Source organism: Felis catus, chromosome B4 (assembly GCF_018350175.1).
Source record: "Felis catus isolate Fca126 chromosome B4, F.catus_Fca126_mat1.0, whole genome shotgun sequence".
Lineage (NCBI taxonomy): Eukaryota > Metazoa > Chordata > Mammalia > Carnivora > Felidae > Felis > Felis catus.
In genome coordinates, this window is record NC_058374.1 from 101,520,359 (window position 1) to 101,540,875 (window position 20,517).

The 20,517-nt window shown below is 35.3% G+C and overlaps 1 protein-coding gene across 8 annotated transcripts in view; it reads left to right on the forward strand.

Annotated features, from left to right (window-relative positions):
• Positions 1 to 20,517, forward strand: part of NAV3 (neuron navigator 3) — an 829,170-nt gene that overhangs the window by 750,460 nt on the left and 58,193 nt on the right. For all 8 annotated transcript variants that reach the window (XM_011284133.4, XM_019835257.3, XM_045062101.1 and 5 more), the window contains 4 exons: positions 3,450 to 3,638; positions 7,015 to 7,067; positions 12,779 to 12,802; positions 15,373 to 15,450. In XM_011284133.4, coding sequence (XP_011282435.2) covers positions 3,450 to 3,638; positions 7,015 to 7,067; positions 12,779 to 12,802; positions 15,373 to 15,450 — 344 coding nt within the window. The remainder of the gene's footprint in view (positions 1 to 3,449; positions 3,639 to 7,014; positions 7,068 to 12,778; positions 12,803 to 15,372; positions 15,451 to 20,517) is intronic.

Here is a 20,517-nt window from a genome sequence, read left to right on the forward strand (position 1 = left end):
TTGCATTATACTTTGGTCATCATTTGTTTTCAATTTGAACATTATCTCTTCTGAATGATCAGCAACTGATTACTACTAACAGTCAGCATTTGCAATGTGTTTCTTTATCATTCCTACCTATTAAAATATATTAATAGATAAAATTTTTAGAAATATGGCCATAAAAAGTCACATATAACAAACAGAAATTTAAGAGAACTGCAGTTACATCATTATATGTAGACTGCCATAAGCTATTGCCAAAGTAAACTGGTTTGTGTGCAATTCCCAGCATGTATGTTACCTATAATAGAAACTGTTCCACTCAAGAGAACAAATCGGAATAACTTAGTAAGCAAAATACATCTTTGGATGAAACTTTATTTACTCTTGATCATTGTCCTTGCAAGGCATCTCATAACCTGGTGAGACTCATTGTCATCTTGCTGTGAGTGACGATTACTCAGCTTTATTTCTTACCTTGCTGCACGTTTAGCATGTAGAAGCATTACTATCAGCCTCTCACCTATGTATTTGTGGACCCTTTTGCGTATAGAGGATTGTTTATAAACAACTTTGTGTGGGAAGTTTCTATTTCCCTCTCCATATTCACCTTTCAAGCTATTTAGAATTAACCCCATTCTTCTATACTCATGAGAGCATAGAATCTTGGAGATGGGAGACATCTACCTATGGTTCAATTATTCATCTTTTAGTTAAATTCTTATGACATCTCTAGCTTCTTGTCTAAACCCACCCGTAACAGAAACTACCTAAATGTAGATATATTAGACTTTTGAAGTTCTTCCTTTAAAAGATCAAATAAAATTTTCTTGAATCTCTACCTAGTTCTTAGAGTCCCAGATTCCACAAAATAAGTTAAAATTAGCGTTCATATGAATATTCTTATTTTAAAATAATATCATAAACCCAGTAACTAATATGTCAAGATATAGTAGCAAAGTCGAGGGACTCTGAGGTATTTAAAAACCCACTCCATATTTCTATTAGTTCCTATCTCCTCAAATCACCACTAATTAACATTTAATTTAATTTAAAAAGTGGCTTTTCTCTGAAATATAAGGCAAAGTCAGTGGGTCCCTTTTGTCTAATATATTGTCACATCTACATCTGTCTTATTTAGAAATTTGGATGTGTCTCCTGGATTTGAATGGGTCCTAGAGGTCATTTATTCTGCCGTTTTTTAAATTTATAATTTGTGAAGAAATTGAAGGGTAGAGATTGGAATATTTGCCTGAAACAATTGGAAAGCAAGGCCACCATTAGAAGGCTTGTGCTAGTTTGTGTCCCATTATAGAAATTCTCTTTTTCCATCATATTTTTGTTTTCTATTTTATAATTTTTCTTGGTTTATTCACATATTAATTTTTCTACTTTTCAGTCAGATGCCCAGCCCCCCTCCTCCACCCCCTGTGGCCATTCTTGCATTCAGGGCCATGCCATGTTGATCTTTCTATGCAACCACAGCACCAAAAAATCAGACCTGTCATAGATATTAACTGAACATTCTTAAATAGCATAGGGGTCTAGTTCCAAGGGATACACTATCAAAAGTGTTTATAAAGGCAAATTAGTTGCTTTAAAATTCACTCTAATCCTCATTCCTGTTTCTTGAATGAGTTAAGTCCTATGTTTTGAAATTATAGAAGGACAATTTACTTGGCTAGTTCTGCAGCCATTTTGGTAAGAATTATGCAAAGCCAAATAGTGAATAAGATGTCTTTCTAACCTCTAGATATGTATTGACATAATACATTTATTTATCAGACACAATATTCATTGTTGAATATTTCATTCATTTAGCAAAGAGACAGTTCATACTGTGAACATAGAATAGGATGATTTACTCCAATCCAGGTACTTTAAACATAAATATTCAAGTCTAGAATGTTCTTCAGTGTTATCTATTGGCAGTCAGTCAGCAATCAGATTGAATTAGTCACTGCTGGCTAAAAAATCTCTGTCTCTGTCTCTCTCTGTCTCTCTGTCTCTCTCTCCCTCTCTCCCTCTCCTCCCTCCCTCTCTCCCTCCCTCGCTCCCACCCCCTCACTCCTTCTCCTCTCTCTCCTTGGCCTCCCTTCTTTCTTTCCTTCTTTCCTACAGATTGTACACTTTGCAAATCCATAGTTTCTTTCACTTTTTACTGTATGTACTATGCACTCACAATAGAATTCTAAGTCTTGTATTTCTTTCCTTTTTTTGTCCTGTTTTCAATCCAGTCCACAACTGCTCTATCAGAGGATTCTTCTGTGTATTAATTCATCAATATCTATTAACTATTCAGCATAGTGCCTGGAAAATAGAATGCATTCCCTTTTGTCTACCTCATAGTATATAGGCCTCCTATTTTACATTGTTTTGAAAGCCAGTCATTATATATTAAGAAATGTAGTGCCTGTGTCAAAAAAAAAAAAAAAAAAACCCTGGAGATTTTGAAATGATAACAGATGAATTTTAAGCCAATGACATAAATTCTTTAAGGCTTTGAAAGCACCCAGCAGCTTTTGTGATTGCTTAAGAGGTTCCTGCCTGCTTCCTCAGATACTTACAACAGCTTGCTTGTCTTAAATATGAGCATTTATGATATATTTCTTAATTTTCTGCTTTGCTTTTACTCCACATTTAAGTTAGTATTGTTTCAAAAGAAGTTGTACATTCAGTCAATCACATCTTTCTTTAAATTCATGACCATCATCTGGCCTAAAAAAATGAGTGTTATTAGAACTCTGGCAATTGGCACTAAATACATAAATTTGTATTTCAAATTATGAACATAAGGTACTGCTTGGGAAACATAACAGGTTTGTACTTCTGACAGTCTTACTATGGCACTGTGGTCTTAGACACAGCAGAAAAAGTGATTGATTCACCTTATGATGAGCTATAAATACCATGTATATTACATTTCATTAAAAAATTATTTTCTTCTCTTATAACCTAACTCTGATAGCAGTGATGGTGCTGACCATGAACTGACATACATTCAGAACTCAAAATGACTAAAAGTCTTTGGTTGGGAACTTCAAAAGGATCTTCTTGGGAAATTTAGATTCCTTGTGTTTCCTTTTCATTTTTGTTTTTCCCAGATGTATTCTTCTCTAAAAGAAACCTGATGACTCTATGAAGGCAGTCTTTTCTTCTTAATTGCCAGCAGAATATACTTGTTACTGTATTTCTAGCATAAACAGGAGAGGTTGCTTGGTGGCTTTGTTTAATGTTGCTTTAGAAATTGACATACTGCTTGCCATGAAAGTGTTAGGAGAAAAGAGGGACTCCGCTGAAACTGTTATCGACCATTTCAGAGGCAGACTCTCAGCCTACCTTAAATAGAGACACCTGTTAAAATCACATTTCCGTAGAATTGGGGTCACATTCTCACTCTCCATCAACCTACTGTTTTCATCATCCAAGCCTCAGAATAATGAGGCTGTGTGTGCTTTGTTTTTCAGTGAGCCCAACCAATCTGTCTCAATTTAACCTTCCTGGGCCCAGCATGATGCGCTCAAATAGCATCCCAGCCCAAGACTCTTCGTTCGATCTCTACGATGACTCCCAGCTTTGTGGGAGTGCCACATCTCTGGAAGAAAGGCCACGTGCCATCAGTCATTCAGGCTCCTTCCGAGACAGCATGGAAGAAGGTAGGCGAAGGGGGAAATAAAGACGGAGTTAACTTTATTTAACTCAGAGATGAAAACTGTCACATCAGACACATCACAAGGATTTCTGAAGAGTAGATAAATGAGTAAGTATAACTCTCATTTAGGGAGCCCTGAAGCTTGAAGAAGTTTGGGTCTGCATTACCTTCGGTTTCTTTTTTCTTTTTTTTTTTTTAGTGTTTATTTATTTTTGAGACAGAGAGAGAGCTAGAGCGGTGGAAGTGCAGAGAGAGAGGGAAACACAGAATCGGAAGCAGGCTCCAGGTTCCGAGCTGTCAGCACAGAGCCTGACCAGGGCTGGAACTCCCAAACCCTGAGATCATGACCTGAGCTGAAGTTGGAGGCTCAACCGACCGAGCTACTCAGGCACCCCAATTACCTTCTGTTTCTCTATGCATTTGCAAATATGCCAGAAATTGTTTTGATTATTACTTGGTTCTAGAATAGTTCAGAATAAATTCAGTGTTTTCATAAAGAAAGCTTCATAATTTTAGAGCCTGTTTGTCCTGGTGTGTCAAATATCAGAGCAAATGTTTTGTTTGACATCTCAGTTAAAGAACCATAAAGATACATAAACCAGAAAAATTATCTTATGAAACTACCACACGTTGACAACTTGTATTCTCAGAAACTCCCTCTGGTGTTAATTTCTGTTATCATATCATATTTGAATTCATATTATGTCTACTTTTGCTACATAAGTTTCATTTCCTTATACAATGCAATAAGGTTCTATGTGAATATTTTATAAAAATTCTATTTGAAAAAGGCTTCATCGATATTTAAACATACATAATTTTCTACACTGTATAATCTCAAGTGTGAAATTTGATAATATTTGAGAGACTTCCTCTTTGATTTAATGAATGAGTTTTTAAAGTATCCATAAAGGAAAATTGTGGCACACATATTATGAAGCATATCAGCTATGGATAAAATACAGGTAAACATAAAAGTTTGAACAGATCACAATAAAATCAGACATAAAATCAGACAACTATCCTAGTCCTTAATAATAACATAGAAAAGAAGGACTCCAGATCTTAAAACATACCAGGTTTTAAACCTCTGGCCACCCATTTATTTGTGGTATGAACTCGTGCAAGATTTTTAACTTTATCAGTCCTAATTCCTGCAGATGTAATTTTACAGGTTTGTCGTGAAAACAAAATTAGGGAACAGTTTCGTTCCTTTCTCTTTCACCTTCCTGCTTTCTTAGAGTCTTTTCTGATTAAAAGTTTAGATGGTTATGGGGGCACCTGGGTGCTTAGTCAGTTAAGCATCTGACTTTGGCTTAGGTCATGATCTCATGGTTCATGGGTTTGAGCCCATATGGAGCTTGCTTGCTGCAGATTCTGTGTCTCCCTCTCTCTGTCCCTCTCTCACTCATGCTCTCTCTCTCAAAAATAAATAAACTTTTTTTTTAAGTTTAGATGGCTGTGAAAATTGATTTAATGTTTTCAGGCCACCACCGTATGCTTAATTTGCTGGCACTAATTTCGTTGACCAGCATTGCCACTATCTTCTGTGATATTAAGCAAACCACTGAGTTCATTGTGACAGAGAGTGGATTATATCCAGAGAGTCTGCTGATTGTGGCAGAATAGATAGACAGAATTGACCTAATTGGCAATATAAAGTCATAGCTTTTTTGAGATGATTCTATCACTCTCTTCACAGACAGGCATCTTACAATACTGTGAAAATAATTTGCCAAGCATACTGATGGCTCAGTGCTCATTTACAGATAGAATACTGTTCATATGCTGAGAAAGTCTGGCCTTCTGTGTATGAGGATTAAATAATCTAAATGGCTGAACAGCACCCTGAGTGGGCAAGATGGCTTCTTGATGCCCATCCATTGAACACTGAACAATTATTATTCTTACAATATGGTCTGCAATCAAGGGATTATTGAACTAGTGAGATGGGAAGGGCTTTATTGATGCCCTCCCTGCTCAATGCTCACAGTGAAGATCAGGAACGTGCCACGAACTAGGAGTCCATAGACCTATAAATAGTAAGTAGCAGGAACAGACCAAAAAATGGGATCTCCCAATTCATTGCCCGCCTGCCTTCTGTACACCGTGTTGAAAATCTTAGTCCATTCTGGTGTTATTAGAGGTTGAAAGAATGTGGGATTTTGTTTGGTTGTTTTGTGTTCTTTAGATGACTAACATTTTGCACATCTCACGCAGTGGTAGGAGGTGCTCCAGCTGGAGATCTGGGGGTTGTCCTTCTTTCCTCTTTGACCCGCATTTATAGTCAGTCAGTTTTAAAGAGGTTCTTCCTGATGTCCCTCAAATTCATCCCTTTCTTTTGAGCCACACTGCCACAATCCTGCACGGCTTTGCCAGCCTTTCCAGACCAGGTTGTGAGCACCAACCTTGTGTCCTTGCTGTACCCCTTGTATTGCTCTCAGTAGTATTTATGCTACTCTTTTATAATTATCTTCTTAGTTGAATATCTTTCTACTTCTTTTCAAGCTCCTAGGATTGTGTCATAATTTTTATAGTCCCAGGATCCAGAAAGGACCTGTCACATTGGGTGGTACCAACTACTATTTAATGGATGAGTACGCAGAAATAACTTTATATTATCCCACAATGAAAAGAGGAAGGGCTTTTCTATAACTATAATTAAGCACAATTTTATCTACCTTTTGGGCTTAACACATTAGTTGCTGAGAAATACAAAGCAGTCTACCACTTGCCTACGATGTTATTTTGGTATACCTAGATAAAAGCCAGTACCCAATTTCCATTCTTAATTTCATTGAGACACCACCTTGAAAAAAGTAATTTTCTATTACTAAAACTACAAAAGAAACAATAATTCTCCATTTAAATGAGTATTATCAACTCATCACAGATAATGTTGAAATAGCAAGTTAAATAAAATGCTTATGTCCCTGAAAGTATATGGAGAAAAAACATTGAAAATGGACCTTTGTTGTATATAAATGAAATTAAATAAATAAAGAAAATATATAAAATAAAGAGATTTTTTTAAGTTCATAAGTTTATGGCAACTTTAGGTTTCCATGATTTTCTGGTAATTTATCATGTGGAGGTTTACTGTAACTTTGAATCTGTCAACAGCATGCCTGCAGGGCTTGTATTGGCCAAATCCTCTCCGTAACATGATGAGGGAGATATTTTAGGAGAACAGGTATGGGACCTTCCCATGTCTCAACATTTTGACCTCCAAGAAATGGCAGGAGAATTGTTCTCAGATCTTTGTATCTAGCTGTATTATTTTATTTCCCTAATTGCCTAGTCTCCACTTTCTAGCAAAGGCCGGGTGTTTCTGAGCACGCTTCATTATTTTACCTCTTGTTCGTTTTTGCTTTTTCCAGTTCACGGCTCTTCATTATCACTGGTCTCCAGCACTTCTTCTCTTTACTCAACAGTAAGTATCCGTTGTTAACAAGGAGCTTCTGCCTCGGCCAAGCACACAGTGATTAAATAGGTTGACATTTACACAGAAGTTGCACAGTGAAATGAGGGCATACGCTCAGCTACCATAACCAATAGCTGGCGGGTGCTTTCCCGGACCTTCTGTGGCCCACTTTTATGCACCTTCGCTGGACTTTTGTGTACTTATTAAAATCAATGAGTGCATGAAAAACTGAGTTTCGTTAAACCTCTTGGGGTATAACTGGGAATCGCTGAAACCATGTACTCTCCCATAAATTTATATTATTGACTGGTTTTCCTTGTTTGGTTCTCTGAGCCATGACTGGTAATTCTTCAATGGTATTTTCTCCATTTTCTTATTTTAATTTTTCAAGTTCCTCTGTGCCAAAATGTAAAGGCGTAAAAGGCCTAGAGACTCTTAAAAATATATACCTTCTGAAATAGAATGATTTTTAAAACTATTTCTGCAAAGAGAAAAATGCCGATGTTTCAACTTATTTTCCTGATGTGTGCAGTTATGATCTGTTTTTGCCAAGATGAGCTTCCTGTCCACTTAATATAATTTCATTTTTTCTTGCAAAAAAAAAAAAAGAAGATCTATAGGATGTTATATTTAATAGGAGGGTTCCTTCATGCCTAAGTAAAAGTGAGGTGTATTTCATTTACTGAATCTCACTGAGACTTCAGCAGTGCAAATAGTTCTTAGCCAGAGCTGAGGTTCATAAAAAGTTCAGTCTTGGGCATCACTGAGCAATTAAGCCTGATGGGCAACGCTAATTGTTTCACTCATTTCATTAAGCTTAAATGTTAGGGCCCTCATTTTATAAGCTCATCTTACATATTTATTGCTTTGGGTAGTTACACAAGATCAGAAATATTACTGGGAAAAGCAATATTTTTCTCATCATGTCTCCTTTTCATGATTAAATTTGCCAATTACACTCTGTAAATGAAGAAATCACTATTATTGTTTAAATTTAATCCTTTAGGCAAGTGGATAAGAAGTAGAAAGGTGAAATGTTTTGGCAAAAACACATAAAAGAACTGTGTTAACACTTAACCCTCCTCATTGGCCCAGGGCCGCTGTGTGCTCAGGAGATGACCTCTGACCTAAAGCATTGCGGCCGAAGTCCCTACAAAGCATCAAACGATGCAGCATGATCATAATATTTTAAATATATGCAAAACCACCATTTGGATAAAACTGCCTTCATTCAGCCTGAGAAAGATTCCAGAAGAAAAGGAGCTTGGTTTGAGGGAAAACAGATGGCTGATTAGTATGTACCAGAGTCCGGTAGAACTTTATGCGACAATAAGAAGGTTTTCTAGCTGCCCTGTCCAGTACAGTGACCTCTGGCCACATGTGGCTATTGACTGTTTGAAGTGTGGAGTAACAGAGGAACTGAATTTTTAAGTTTAATTAATTTAAATTTTTTAAATAGGCACGTATGTCTAGTAGCTTCTATATTGGGTATTGCAGGTTCATAAGGAACAAGGGCTTCATTTTAATAATTGTAGATAAGTAGGAGTAGATGTCGTACGATAAGGACAATCAGAAAGCATACATGAGGAGTATGTAGTAAGAGTGCAATATGTAATAGGAACAGAGGCGAAAGTGACTACATACATATACTTATATGCCAAAACTTAGAAATGAAATATACCTTTGTGTTAAGTGTGAAAAGAATGTATTAGGTCTTTAAGCCACAGAGACTGTACGTGGTTGTCCTGAAAATGATGGAAAGTATATTCTTGAGTTCACAAATAACCTATAAACAATTCAAATAAATGCATATTTGGAGGACTAATAAAAAGAAAAACCAAAAATCAAAGATTATGAGGAGTCATTCTGACTTCAGTCCCCCATTATCATTCACCGAGATTCCACTGACAATGAGAAAATATGTGAAAGTATTTTTTAAACCATGAGGTAAAAAGTCAGTTTGTCATTATTTTTCATGCCTTCTTAAGGACTCTAGATCAAGATTCAGTTGATTTGCATTCTTGCCTAACTCTATCAGCAGTTACTGTGTGACATCAGAAAAGTTGCTAAGTCTCTTTGGACTATACCTGTAAAATCAAATTGGAAAACAACAGCCAGATCTCTCCCATCTGTCTCAAGGGTTTTGTGTAATTATTAGGGAAGACCAGAAATGTTGTATACCAAAAATAACAAAAATTATAAATTTTTGATACACAGTGATTCTAGGAGCACCATTTATATCATAGTTGATGTGAATTGCATCTTTTGAATTTATGCAGTGTAGTAACATAGCTGTGCATGGTTATTTCCTTCATCAAATAAGTCAAGTGTCTAGGGGGAGAAAAAGTTCTTTTTTTAAGTGGTATATTAGACACTATCTGTTCTTACTAGACAAAATACTGCTCTCATCAACCATGAGTATAAACCATGTTTACTCTAACATTATCCATATAACATTAACACTTATACAACTTACAGAATTATATATTTTGCTGGATGTATTGCACTTCAAGATATTAAAACAAACTAATAACAATGGCCTGTTGCAAAGAACATTTGCCTATAAAATCACCAATCTAACAAGTCTCATTGGAAGGATTCTTTACCTATAGATCTTTTAACGCTTCTACAACTTACAGTTTGGTAAATTTTTCAAAAGTATTGTGTTTCAGAGTTGAGGATTATCACCTGATAGAATATTCCTGAGCAGAAAGGGAATTTGCATATTGATCAGAAATCATAGGCCTGATCTAGGGGCACCTGGGTGGCTCGGTTAAGCATCTGACTGACTTCAGCTCAGGTCATGATCTCACGGTCTGTGAGTTCGAGCCCCACATCAGGCTCTGTGCTGGCAGCTCAGAGCCTGGAGCCTGCTTCGGCTTCTGTCTCCATCTCTCTCTGCCCCCTCCCCTTCTCATGTTCTCTCTCTCTCTCTCTCTCTCTCTCTCTCTCTCTCTCTCTCTCTCTTTCTCTCTCTCTCAAAAATAAATAAACATTAAAAAAAAATCATAGGCCTAATCTGATCTGCCAAGTTCTTACCTTTGGCACACTTAGAGTTTGTGTGCTTCTTTTAAAATCAAAGCCAACACTGTGAAATCCAGAGCTTTTATCTAAAAATTCAAATTTCTAAGTTCTTTTTAATGTAACCTGAATATCTAGTAACACTGAGATGAATTCCTCCAGGTTTACAGTCACTTGGCATCATCCCTTCAGATGCTGGAGTATGTTCTCAGGCCGGTTCCCACCTCCACAACCTTTTTTCTTCCTGACACTGAAGCTGAGTTCGGGTTCTTAGTCATTATTGTGCTGTTTAATTTCTCGAAGGAAAGACATACTCCTGATTATCTGTATCTTTATGAAAAGTGGGGAAAATAAAAGCCTAGGGAGGCTGTATGATTTTTTTTTTAATTCCCAGAGCCTTTTATATTCTTTATATTCCTGGTCCTTTTAAGCACTGAAATTGTTGATCCTTGCAATAAATAGCTTTTTTTTTCTGACTGGACTTGTATATTAAAAACTTGATTGAATCTTTTTTGTACCTGGAATCTAATTTATATTGATTTAATAAGAGCAGAGGCCATGTTTGGTTTGTTGTGGATCCCTTTAGCATGTTTCCTAACACACAACTAATACTAAAGTAATTTTTTTAGTAAATTTGAATGGGTGAATGAAAGGCTAATTAATGATTTATGGAGTAAAGAATCATCTGATATAATTTTATTTATGCAAAATGTTTTATACTGTCTACCATTCTCCAGACATTGAACTTGGTTCAAAACCATCATTTAAAAATGGCAAGTAATCATATTCCTTCATGATGTTATTAATTCTGTGCCTGAATTGCTGAAAGAAGTATAATATTAATATTCTGCCTCAGTGCTTCCACTTTATGGTAACACCTACCTGGTACTAATAGCCATGAGGTATAAAAGAAGGCAAAGATTAAAGGAAAAGATAGTTGTGAAAATATAGCAATGAGAAAAATCATTATATACAATCCATATGGAATTAGTATGTAATGGTTATACTTATGACTATTATAAATAACTTATTCAAGGTTTTTTTAATGAGAAATATGATGAATATCTTTCTTGACTTTTTTGTTAAATAGGATGCATTGCGTTTTTTAAGATACAAATTATTTATTATCAGTTTTATATAATGCTAGCAGGCCTTGAAGCAGGATTTGGGCAAAATATAGTGGCAATAAACATGCCAAGTTCTAGGGAAAACAAATCGTCATAGCTAATTGTGCCATATATCTTAAGGCAAATAACTTCCAGCTTTCTTTAAGATGAAATTTCCATCTTAAAATTAGTTCCCTACTTCCGATTCAAACGCCAACTGTTGAGGAAACCTTAAAACTATTAGAATTAAAAAATAAAATCTTCACTTAAAAATTAAAATTGAGATGTAAAATATTCAAGCTTTATGTTAGCATTTATTTTTAAAACACAGTTTTCTTATAAAGGCTATTAGGATTTTACTATGTAACCACTCTGTTATTCCAACACAATATTACTAACGATACATTATTTTTAAGAGTAGAGAAAATACAGGAAAGGGAAAGCTCAAAAATGCTTATGCATAAAAAAATACCTTGATGTTTATGTTGTTACTTTGTTTTATTGTATATTTTCTAAAAAAAAAAAAAGTGGTTCAGGTACTTTTGTATCAATCAACCAGGAAATGTCCCCAAAAGAAAGATAGGAAATGAGATTTTTTAAAAAATTTTTTAGCTTCGAAATTGATCAGTGCAATGAGCAGATTTGTACTGTCAGCGGTATTATTCATTCTCCACCTTTTTCCAGAATAAGGGAGCTTCCCAAATGTAATGGTGCACATAACTCATTTTCTGGCATTTTGCAGCCCAGCACAAAGAAGGAAAACAGAGCTGGGAATTTTCTGCAACTGAGTCCAAAACAGCCTTCAGTTTCCTAAAGCAGTCCTTATTTGCATAACGTGTATGACCAAAGATGTTTGTCAGCCACTTTCATCACCATCTTGACGCGGGGAATTTTAATGTTTTGCTGACTTGCAGCTCAGTAAACTTAATAATCATTAGCGACAGTAAAAGAAGACAGAAACTAATAAAGTGATTTTACCCAGTTATCAGTAGAGGTCAGTATTTTCCCTCCAGCTTTGTTTGGCATTTTTATCATCTGTAAATCACAGAATAAAATTCTGACTCCCAAGTCGTGGCTGATGATGTCTAATAATATCATGGAGTGTATTTTCTAATATGTATGAAAAAGTCCAATATTTCATTTTTTCCTACACCCATCTTTTTTAGAGTGAAATGTTATGATTACTTTTGCTTTTGTTGCTTATGGTCTGAATCTTAGAATAAGATTGTCTTTTAATTCTAACTTTGCTTTTAAGGCATATTATATATCCATGAATCAAATAACCTACATTTTCAAAAAAATTTTATCATTTGTATATAAGGAAGTACTCATTTGCAATCTTAACGGTTCCTGTTATAATAATAGAATATTAGTCTAATATTTATAACATGTAAGTATAGTATAAATATAACAATAATTTATAATACTATGACATTTTAACATGTATTTTACTATAATAATAATAATTTATAAATAGTATTAGGTTGAATCATAATAATATTTTTAATACAGTACAATTATACATTTATACTTGTGGAGCAAAATGACATTAGTCACTTATAGTTAATTTTTTTTTCCTTTTGTCTTTTACAGGCTGAAGAAAAAGCTCATTCAGAGGTAAAATTTGTAGCCTTTTCATATTCCACTCTTTGTTTACATCTGTGATGAAATGAAGGTACCACTAGAGGGCTGTGTGATACAGTAGCATAGCTCTCCAGCACTGCCAACAGAAGTGATCCTCTAGTTGATAAATGGTCTCGGATATTTACTCTTAAGGAAAATGAAAGGAAGTTTTTAAAAGCAAACTTACCTCTTACATTCTAGAATGGAGTTTTAGATCAACAACCAAAAATTTGCCTGTAGTAGTAAGCACTCATTAGATCTGATGAATGAATGAATGAATGTGTGGTCTTTCCAATTCATTGTAGTCTCTTTTCCCCAAGCCTGTGAGACTAACTGCATAGGATTAACGAAACCGTTGAACCTTAGGCATCAGACCTCCATAACAGAGCTACCAGCATCACAGTCCATCTGTTTCATGCCGGGACTTTGCCGCTCTAATCACCGCTTCATGTCTAGTGTGGTATATTGTTCTAATCACACACATTTCACAAATGCACTTTGTCTCAATCATGTACCAATCAGATTGCAACCTGGAGAGAGTATCCTTTTTATTTCACTTTGTAAAAGAATTTTCCTCTCCAAGGAGAGCGGGAGGACTTTAATTAGGACTTTATTCAAGGTGTGGTAATGATATTTGATTGGTTTACACTGAGGCAGTCAGACCACAGAGAAAATCAACGTCTTGGCAATAGCCTTTGCAAAGGATCTCTGCCCTTATTAGCCCTTAAAGGAAAATTTATGCTATGCTTAAAAATACTGAAATAGTGTTGATTATAGCATTTGATCTTTATCATTGCTAGACCAAAAAGTTAATTTTTTTTTTTTTTAAAAAAACCTAAAGTGTTTTATTTACATTGCATGGACCTGACAGTGCTAATTTGGTCATAATATGGCTGCTGAGATAAACAAATGCTGCCTATTTGCCTGATTAGTCCTTACCCATCTCCCCTTTTTGTCATCTCTGCCTCCTAATGGATCACGGTTTTTAAAACATAATTTCCGTTCCTTTAAGGTTTCCTAGGTTAATTGGTAAAGGATCATGTAATAGAGGGTATTATCTTGAGAAAGGCTCCTTAAGTTTGTATTGGTTTAGGATAAAGTATATGGTCTGTTTTCTGGGACTGTCTGTGGTCATCATAATTTGAATGCAAGTCAGTGCAATGCTATTTGGGGCTATTGTATCTATTAAAAAAAACAGGAGTGAAATGGGATCACATTTGCTGAAATTATATAAATGTTCACCGTCTCTGCTTCCAGCGTAAAATTCACAAGGTCTTTAGAGTCTCTCAACATTGACTACCATTTCTTTTCTGCCAAAAAGTGGGGGAGAAGACGCTGAACTGTGTCAAGAATGCTCTTTCAAACTGAGACAGTATTCCAAAAGTCCAACCACAACAATAGAAGATTTCTTTTTAAAGAAAGGAGAAGAATTAGAATAGAATGTTTAGCATCTAAGTAACTAAAATCCCTGGAGACCAGAAGTAGACCGGTAGACTTAGTCTCAGATGACTGTAGATGTTTTACCCTTACTAATTGCTGTTTACATTTCTTAACAACATGAGACACAGTTTTAACTGCAGAAAGTGCTTACATTAACAATTTAAATGTGATATGAACTACTCTCTTCCTTTGGTTCAGTTTTGGTACAGTGTGAACTTAGCTAAAGAGGTAGACATTTTAGCATATTTATTTTATTGGTTTATCTCATTATTTGAACAGCATTACTGATTTTTTCCCCTCTTAAGCTATGGTTAATCTATAAAACATTTTTAGTCTGAGCTAATAGTAACTCAATGAATAAAAGGCATTATAATAAAGATTTGGGAAGGCGTCTCTCAGAATGTTAGCCATTAAAACCAGCTAATAAAATTATTTTCAAATATGAAATCATTACACATTGGATCGGAGCCAACTTTCAGTGGCTAAGGGATAGTCTAATGCTGGGAAGTTGCCAAACTAGAAAATTTTAAAAAGCACATACTAAAAAAAAAAAAAAAACAAAAAAAACAAAAAAAAAAACAAAAAAAAAAGTATTTTTTTTCTTTGTTAAAACTCCATGCCCACCTCCATGCTAAAACTTTCAGTACATTACTTTAATTTGCAAATTTGAGGGGCGGCCGGATGGCTCAGTCGGTTGAGCATCCGACTTCGGCTCAGGTCATGATCTCGTGGTCCGTGAGTTCGAGCCCCGCGTCGGGCTCTGTGCTGACAGCTCAGGGCCTGGAGCCTGCTTTGGATTCTGTGTCTCCCTCTCTCTGACCCTCCCCCGTTCATGCTCTGTCTCTCTCTGTCTCAAAAATAAATAAATGTTAAAAAAATTTTAATTTGCAAATTTGAGTCCTGACCTTGAACATAGTCACTTACTTCTCTTCTTATACATGGTATTTGACTGTTACTGTATAGCTAGTGTTCACATTTCTTTGGTTTTTCAGGAATTGGTGCTGATACACTAATTAAGGGGCTGCATGAGCGGAATATAGTATTTGCTTTCTTGGATTGGATTCTTAGTTTTAAGTAAAAATCCACTAGCATATTGAATTGATTTTTTTTTTAATTACATTCAGCAAATCCATAAACTGCGGCGAGAGCTGGTTGCATCGCAAGAAAAAGTTGCTACCCTCACATCTCAACTTTCAGCAAATGTAAGTCACTCTTGATTTTTTTGATATATTAGAATAGATTTTTATATAGTAAATGGAATAATTTTAGTAACAGCCTCACAAACTTTAAGTGTCCAAAAATAAAACAGACTTCAGTCACTCATACGAACGTAAACTTCCCTGCATGCCGAGTAATAAAATGTAAACCCAAATTGACGTGGTTAAAGGGTTTTTGTTTCTTCTTAGGTTGGAAACATTAGTAAGAGTTACAAGGGCTATTTCTTTTCTTATGTCTTATTTTTATTACTCTCCATAGATATTTTTCAAACCACAATGCAGTTGGTGGTTGACAGCGATTAACTTTGGAAGATAAAAAATTCTATGTGCCCTGCATTCTTCAGCACAATTTATTGGGCAATTAGTTAAGCACCCAATTAATTATAAAAAAATTGACTTAGGTCTACATTTGGGTATCCAAGCTATATTGGAAATGAGAGAGAGTTCCCTTAAAAACCTGGGCAGTCTTCTCATAGCAGTTTGACCAGCTGAGAATGGCAAAAATGATGCCAATGAGACCATCAATAATATTAACATTTTTGAATATCTTTCAATGTGCCAGGAATATTCACAATAGATGCAGAATAAGAAAGGAGAGCCTGTGACATTGTGCCTGGTCCTAAGGAACATTAGTGTTAGAAACACCAGTGAGGGGTAAGGAAGCTCCCACTGTTTTGCCATATGCCCTGCCACCTGCACTCAACATTAATCTGCTCAGTTGAAGTGTGTAGCTCTGGGCCCTTCCTCTGCCTCACCACTCTGCTCTCCATTGAGGTTTTCTAACTCCTAGACAAAGCATGACAGGGCAAGAGAGAGCAGGTGTAGGCCCATGGGGTACGAGCTGATTAAGAGAGATTTTAAGGATAAAAATTATTGTGCAATATAACTTCCACAGTATAGAAGTAAGTCTTTTTAACCCACCATGTATTCATTTCAGCACTGGATTTGAATTGATTTTATCTTTTCAACGTGGGAAGAATCAAATTAATTTGGGGTTGGCTGTATTCATTTTTATCGATGTTGTTAGGGGGTTGTTAAAAATAATGGCAGGTTTTAGAGAATTTTTAGGCAGTACTGAAAGAGGACAGAATTATTTAACCTATATTTTATGTGTAAGAATAATTCTTAAAGAAGTAGTTCAGAAGCAACTATAAATTTTATACTATAGGCTAGATGAATAACACTGTAAAACACTCAGTCTAGGTTCCTGACTCAGCACCCAGAGAACATATTACAATGTAAATGCCAGAAACTCATGAATTGTGTTTATCTGCAATGAGGAAGGCTCAATGATAGACCCTATGGATTGGAGAGTCAAGATATTTACAGATGCCTTTAATGATTACTCAGGATTTTATTTTATTTCATAAATGTCTCTTGCATGGGTTTATATATTCAGATGTTAGGATGATAAATGTCTGCTATACATTATGGAATTTGGGCTTTTACACGGTATTTTTAAAACTATTTCCATTAAAACCCATTATATTAATATTCTGTTAAAAAGGAAAACTCAAACTAAAAAAATGGATGCAATAAAAAGTGTATATTTGTTTTTCCCTCAGACACTCCCTTCCTAAACATGGTTGTTGGTTTCTTTTTTGGGGGGAGGGTATAGTTGACATACAATGTTACATTAGTTTCAGGTGATTTCCCAAGTTTATACATTATATATATATACTATATACTATATCACTATATACATAGTGATTTGTATATATCACTATATACATAGTGATTTCCCAAGTTTATACATTATTCTATGTTCATCACAAGTGCCATTACATCTGTCCCATTACATCACTATTACAATATCACTGACTATATGACTGTATTCCTTATGCTGTGCTTTTTATGATTGTGACTTACTCCTTCTATAGCTGGAGGCCTGTGTCTCCCTCTCCCCTTCACCTATTTGCCCAGCACCCCCACACCCCGTTCCCCTCTGACAACCATCCATTTGTTCTTTGTAGTTACAGTTCTGATTCTGCCTTCTGTTTGTTCATTTCTTTTAAGATTTCATGTATGAGTGGAGTCATATGGTTTTTGTCTTTCTCAGTCTGACTTATTTCACTTAGCATACCACCCTCTAGGTCTATCCATGTTGTCTCAAATTGCAAAATTTCATTCTTTTGTATGGCTGTGTAACATTCGATTGTTGGTTTCTTATGTATCCTTTCAACTTTGATCTTTTTATTCCCATGAAAACATATATGCAACACACACCTGCAAAGGCTTGTACACGCGCGCACACACACACACACAAACACACGAGCAACCAAATTTTAACATAAGGGAACAGTCCTGAAATTCGACTCTGTGCCATTGTTTGGAAAGGGAGCAAAAATTTTTTAAAGTTGTCAGCCATTGGCTACCTACCACTTCTCCTTTAATCATGCATACCACACTGTTTTCACTGATGTGTTTTCATGATTTTGGCTCACATATTCTCAGCTGAGCATTGATATGACCACCAGAGGGTGAAAATTGGTTTTTTTTTGTGGTTAAAAAAAAAAAAAAACTTACTCTTTTTATGCACAAAGCACAGATATACATGGAAGCACAGATATACATGGAGTGCATAAAAAAGTATCCAGCATATCTCTGGTGCTAAAATGTCATGGAGGAAGGGTGCTATTAGAAGAAAAAGCATCTATAATATCTCCTCAAGGAATAATAATGAAAAAAAAGAATGAATACAGAATTAGAGGAAGTAGTGTCAAATAGATAATTTTGTTTAAAAAGTGCTAGTCTTAGAGAAAATACCCAAATGTATCCAGCTTCCTCTGGCTACATCTATGTTATCATTAGCAAAACTTTTGCACATGAAAAGGAGCCTAAAATTATATCCTATTTTTCATGCTCCTTTTTTTTTTTACTTCATAATGCATTTTATAAATCTTCTGAAATCACCTGAAGGTCATGACCTTAGGGTTCCTGGGCTTGAGCCCTGCATCAGGCTCTGTGCTGACAGCTCAGTGCCTGGATCCTGCTTCTGATTCTGTGTCTCCCTCTCTGTCCCTCTCCTGCTCAAGCTCGCGCTCTCTCTCTCTCTCTCTCTCTCTCTTAAAAATAAATTAAAGTTAAAAAAAAGGAAAGGAAAGAAAGTATGTGGTCGGACCTTCACTAAATCAATACCCCACATGTGCACAGGAAGAAAACAGAAGCCCCACAAGCAAGCAGCTGCAAATGTATAGTCACATCATACAGTCAGGTGCCCCCTGGCCTTTCACTCACACCTTTCTGCAGCCAAGACATGTGGGAAGCATTTCTTTGTGTTCTAATATATTTTGTTGTACAAATCTCAGCTCTTAGATCATCTAGAAGTAGGTGCTGAGGCTAGTTATTGTTACCATTTTTCAAAGGTACCACTGAATGGACATGTCACAAAAAAAAAAAAAAAAAAAGGTACTTATTTTTTTCCTTTCAGCACATTGGTCTTTTAGCCCCAAATCTCAAATGTATTATTTTGTTTAGGATTGTGTCCTGTTTTGTTTTTTTTTTTTTTGCTTTATTTAATATTTTTATATAACCTGGCAGTTACTCTTGCTTTTCTGCATCTTCTTTAACAGAAAACAGTTTTGCATTTACTAACAATGACAAAAACTGAAGGGGCAATTTTATAATGTGTAAAAGAAATGTGAAACCTTAATTATGATAGTTTCATTTATTTTCAGTTCATCTATTGATTTTCAAAAGTAAAGTCACAGATATATATATATATATATATATATATATATATATATATATATATCCACAAAAATCTATGTATATTTGGTTGGTGGACCATTACTAAATTCTGGGGGAACAAATATAATGCAGGCATTTTTCATATTTCATCTTACTGTTTAGCAGTACGATAATTCTCTTTACATGTCTATTCAGATTGTATCATAGGATTCAAAAACTGAAGTCAGTATGTATTAGAAATACCATCCGTAACTACTCTTCTGTCTTGCTTATTTTATTACCTTGACTGACTTCACCTAACACACATTGGGATGTAGTCATTATCATATTGACACAATTTTACTCTGGCTTTCAAATTATGCAGCTGGTAATGGAGAAGTAAGACCCAAGTAAATCATGATCAGTAGTCCCTCTAAAAATCCACAATTTTTAAAAAGTCATATGGGGCGCCTGGGTGGCGCAGTCGGTTAAGCGTCCGACTTCAGCCAGGTCACCATCTCGCCGTCCGTGAGTTCGAGCCCCATGTCGGGCTCTGGGCTGATGGCTCAGAGCCTGGAGCCTGTTTCCGATTCTGTGTCTCCCTCTCTCTCTGCCCCTCCCCCGTTCATGCTCTGTCTCTCTCTGTCCCAAAAATAAATAAACGTTGAAAAAAAAATTAAAAAAAAAAAGTCATAATTTTGTTAAGGTTTTCAGACGAGATATATTGTCCTATAGTTTAATCAGTTTTACTTTCCATTTTAGTTTCTTTTATTTGTATCTTGTACTCTCTTTCCATTAATCCAATTGGTGAGAAGTTTATCCTTTTATTACCTTCAAAGTAACAAAGTTAGTAAGCCAAGACAAATAAACTTAAAAGCAGTATTTCACTAACATACCTCTAACATATTTTTCATGGAGAACGATGTGACTCAAAATGTTCTTTGGTAACCAGTTATACATTTCTTATGAATAATTAATGAGTAGCAATGTTCCAAAGATTGAAAACTGACATTCTCATAGTGAACATTTTGTATTAATTAATAGCTACAAATTATAGGCAATATATTTATAGCTCCAAAATACAGACAATATATTTATTCAGCATACTCACATTCCTACATTCTTTGTCATTTTAACTCCCATTCAACTGATAAAATATGCATAGAAGGTAAAGTATAAATTTTCTTCTAGTTTTTACATCCAATAATTAGGCATTACAGTTGTTTGAGAGAATTAAAACTGCAATATTGAGTACATTCTTACATTTCTTTTAGTACATGTTAACAATGGTTTTCGGCCAGAATTTTCACTATTTTAAAAGAAAATGAGCAATTTTATTTTAGGAGTTAGAAACCTATTGTATGCTCACAGCATGATTATTGA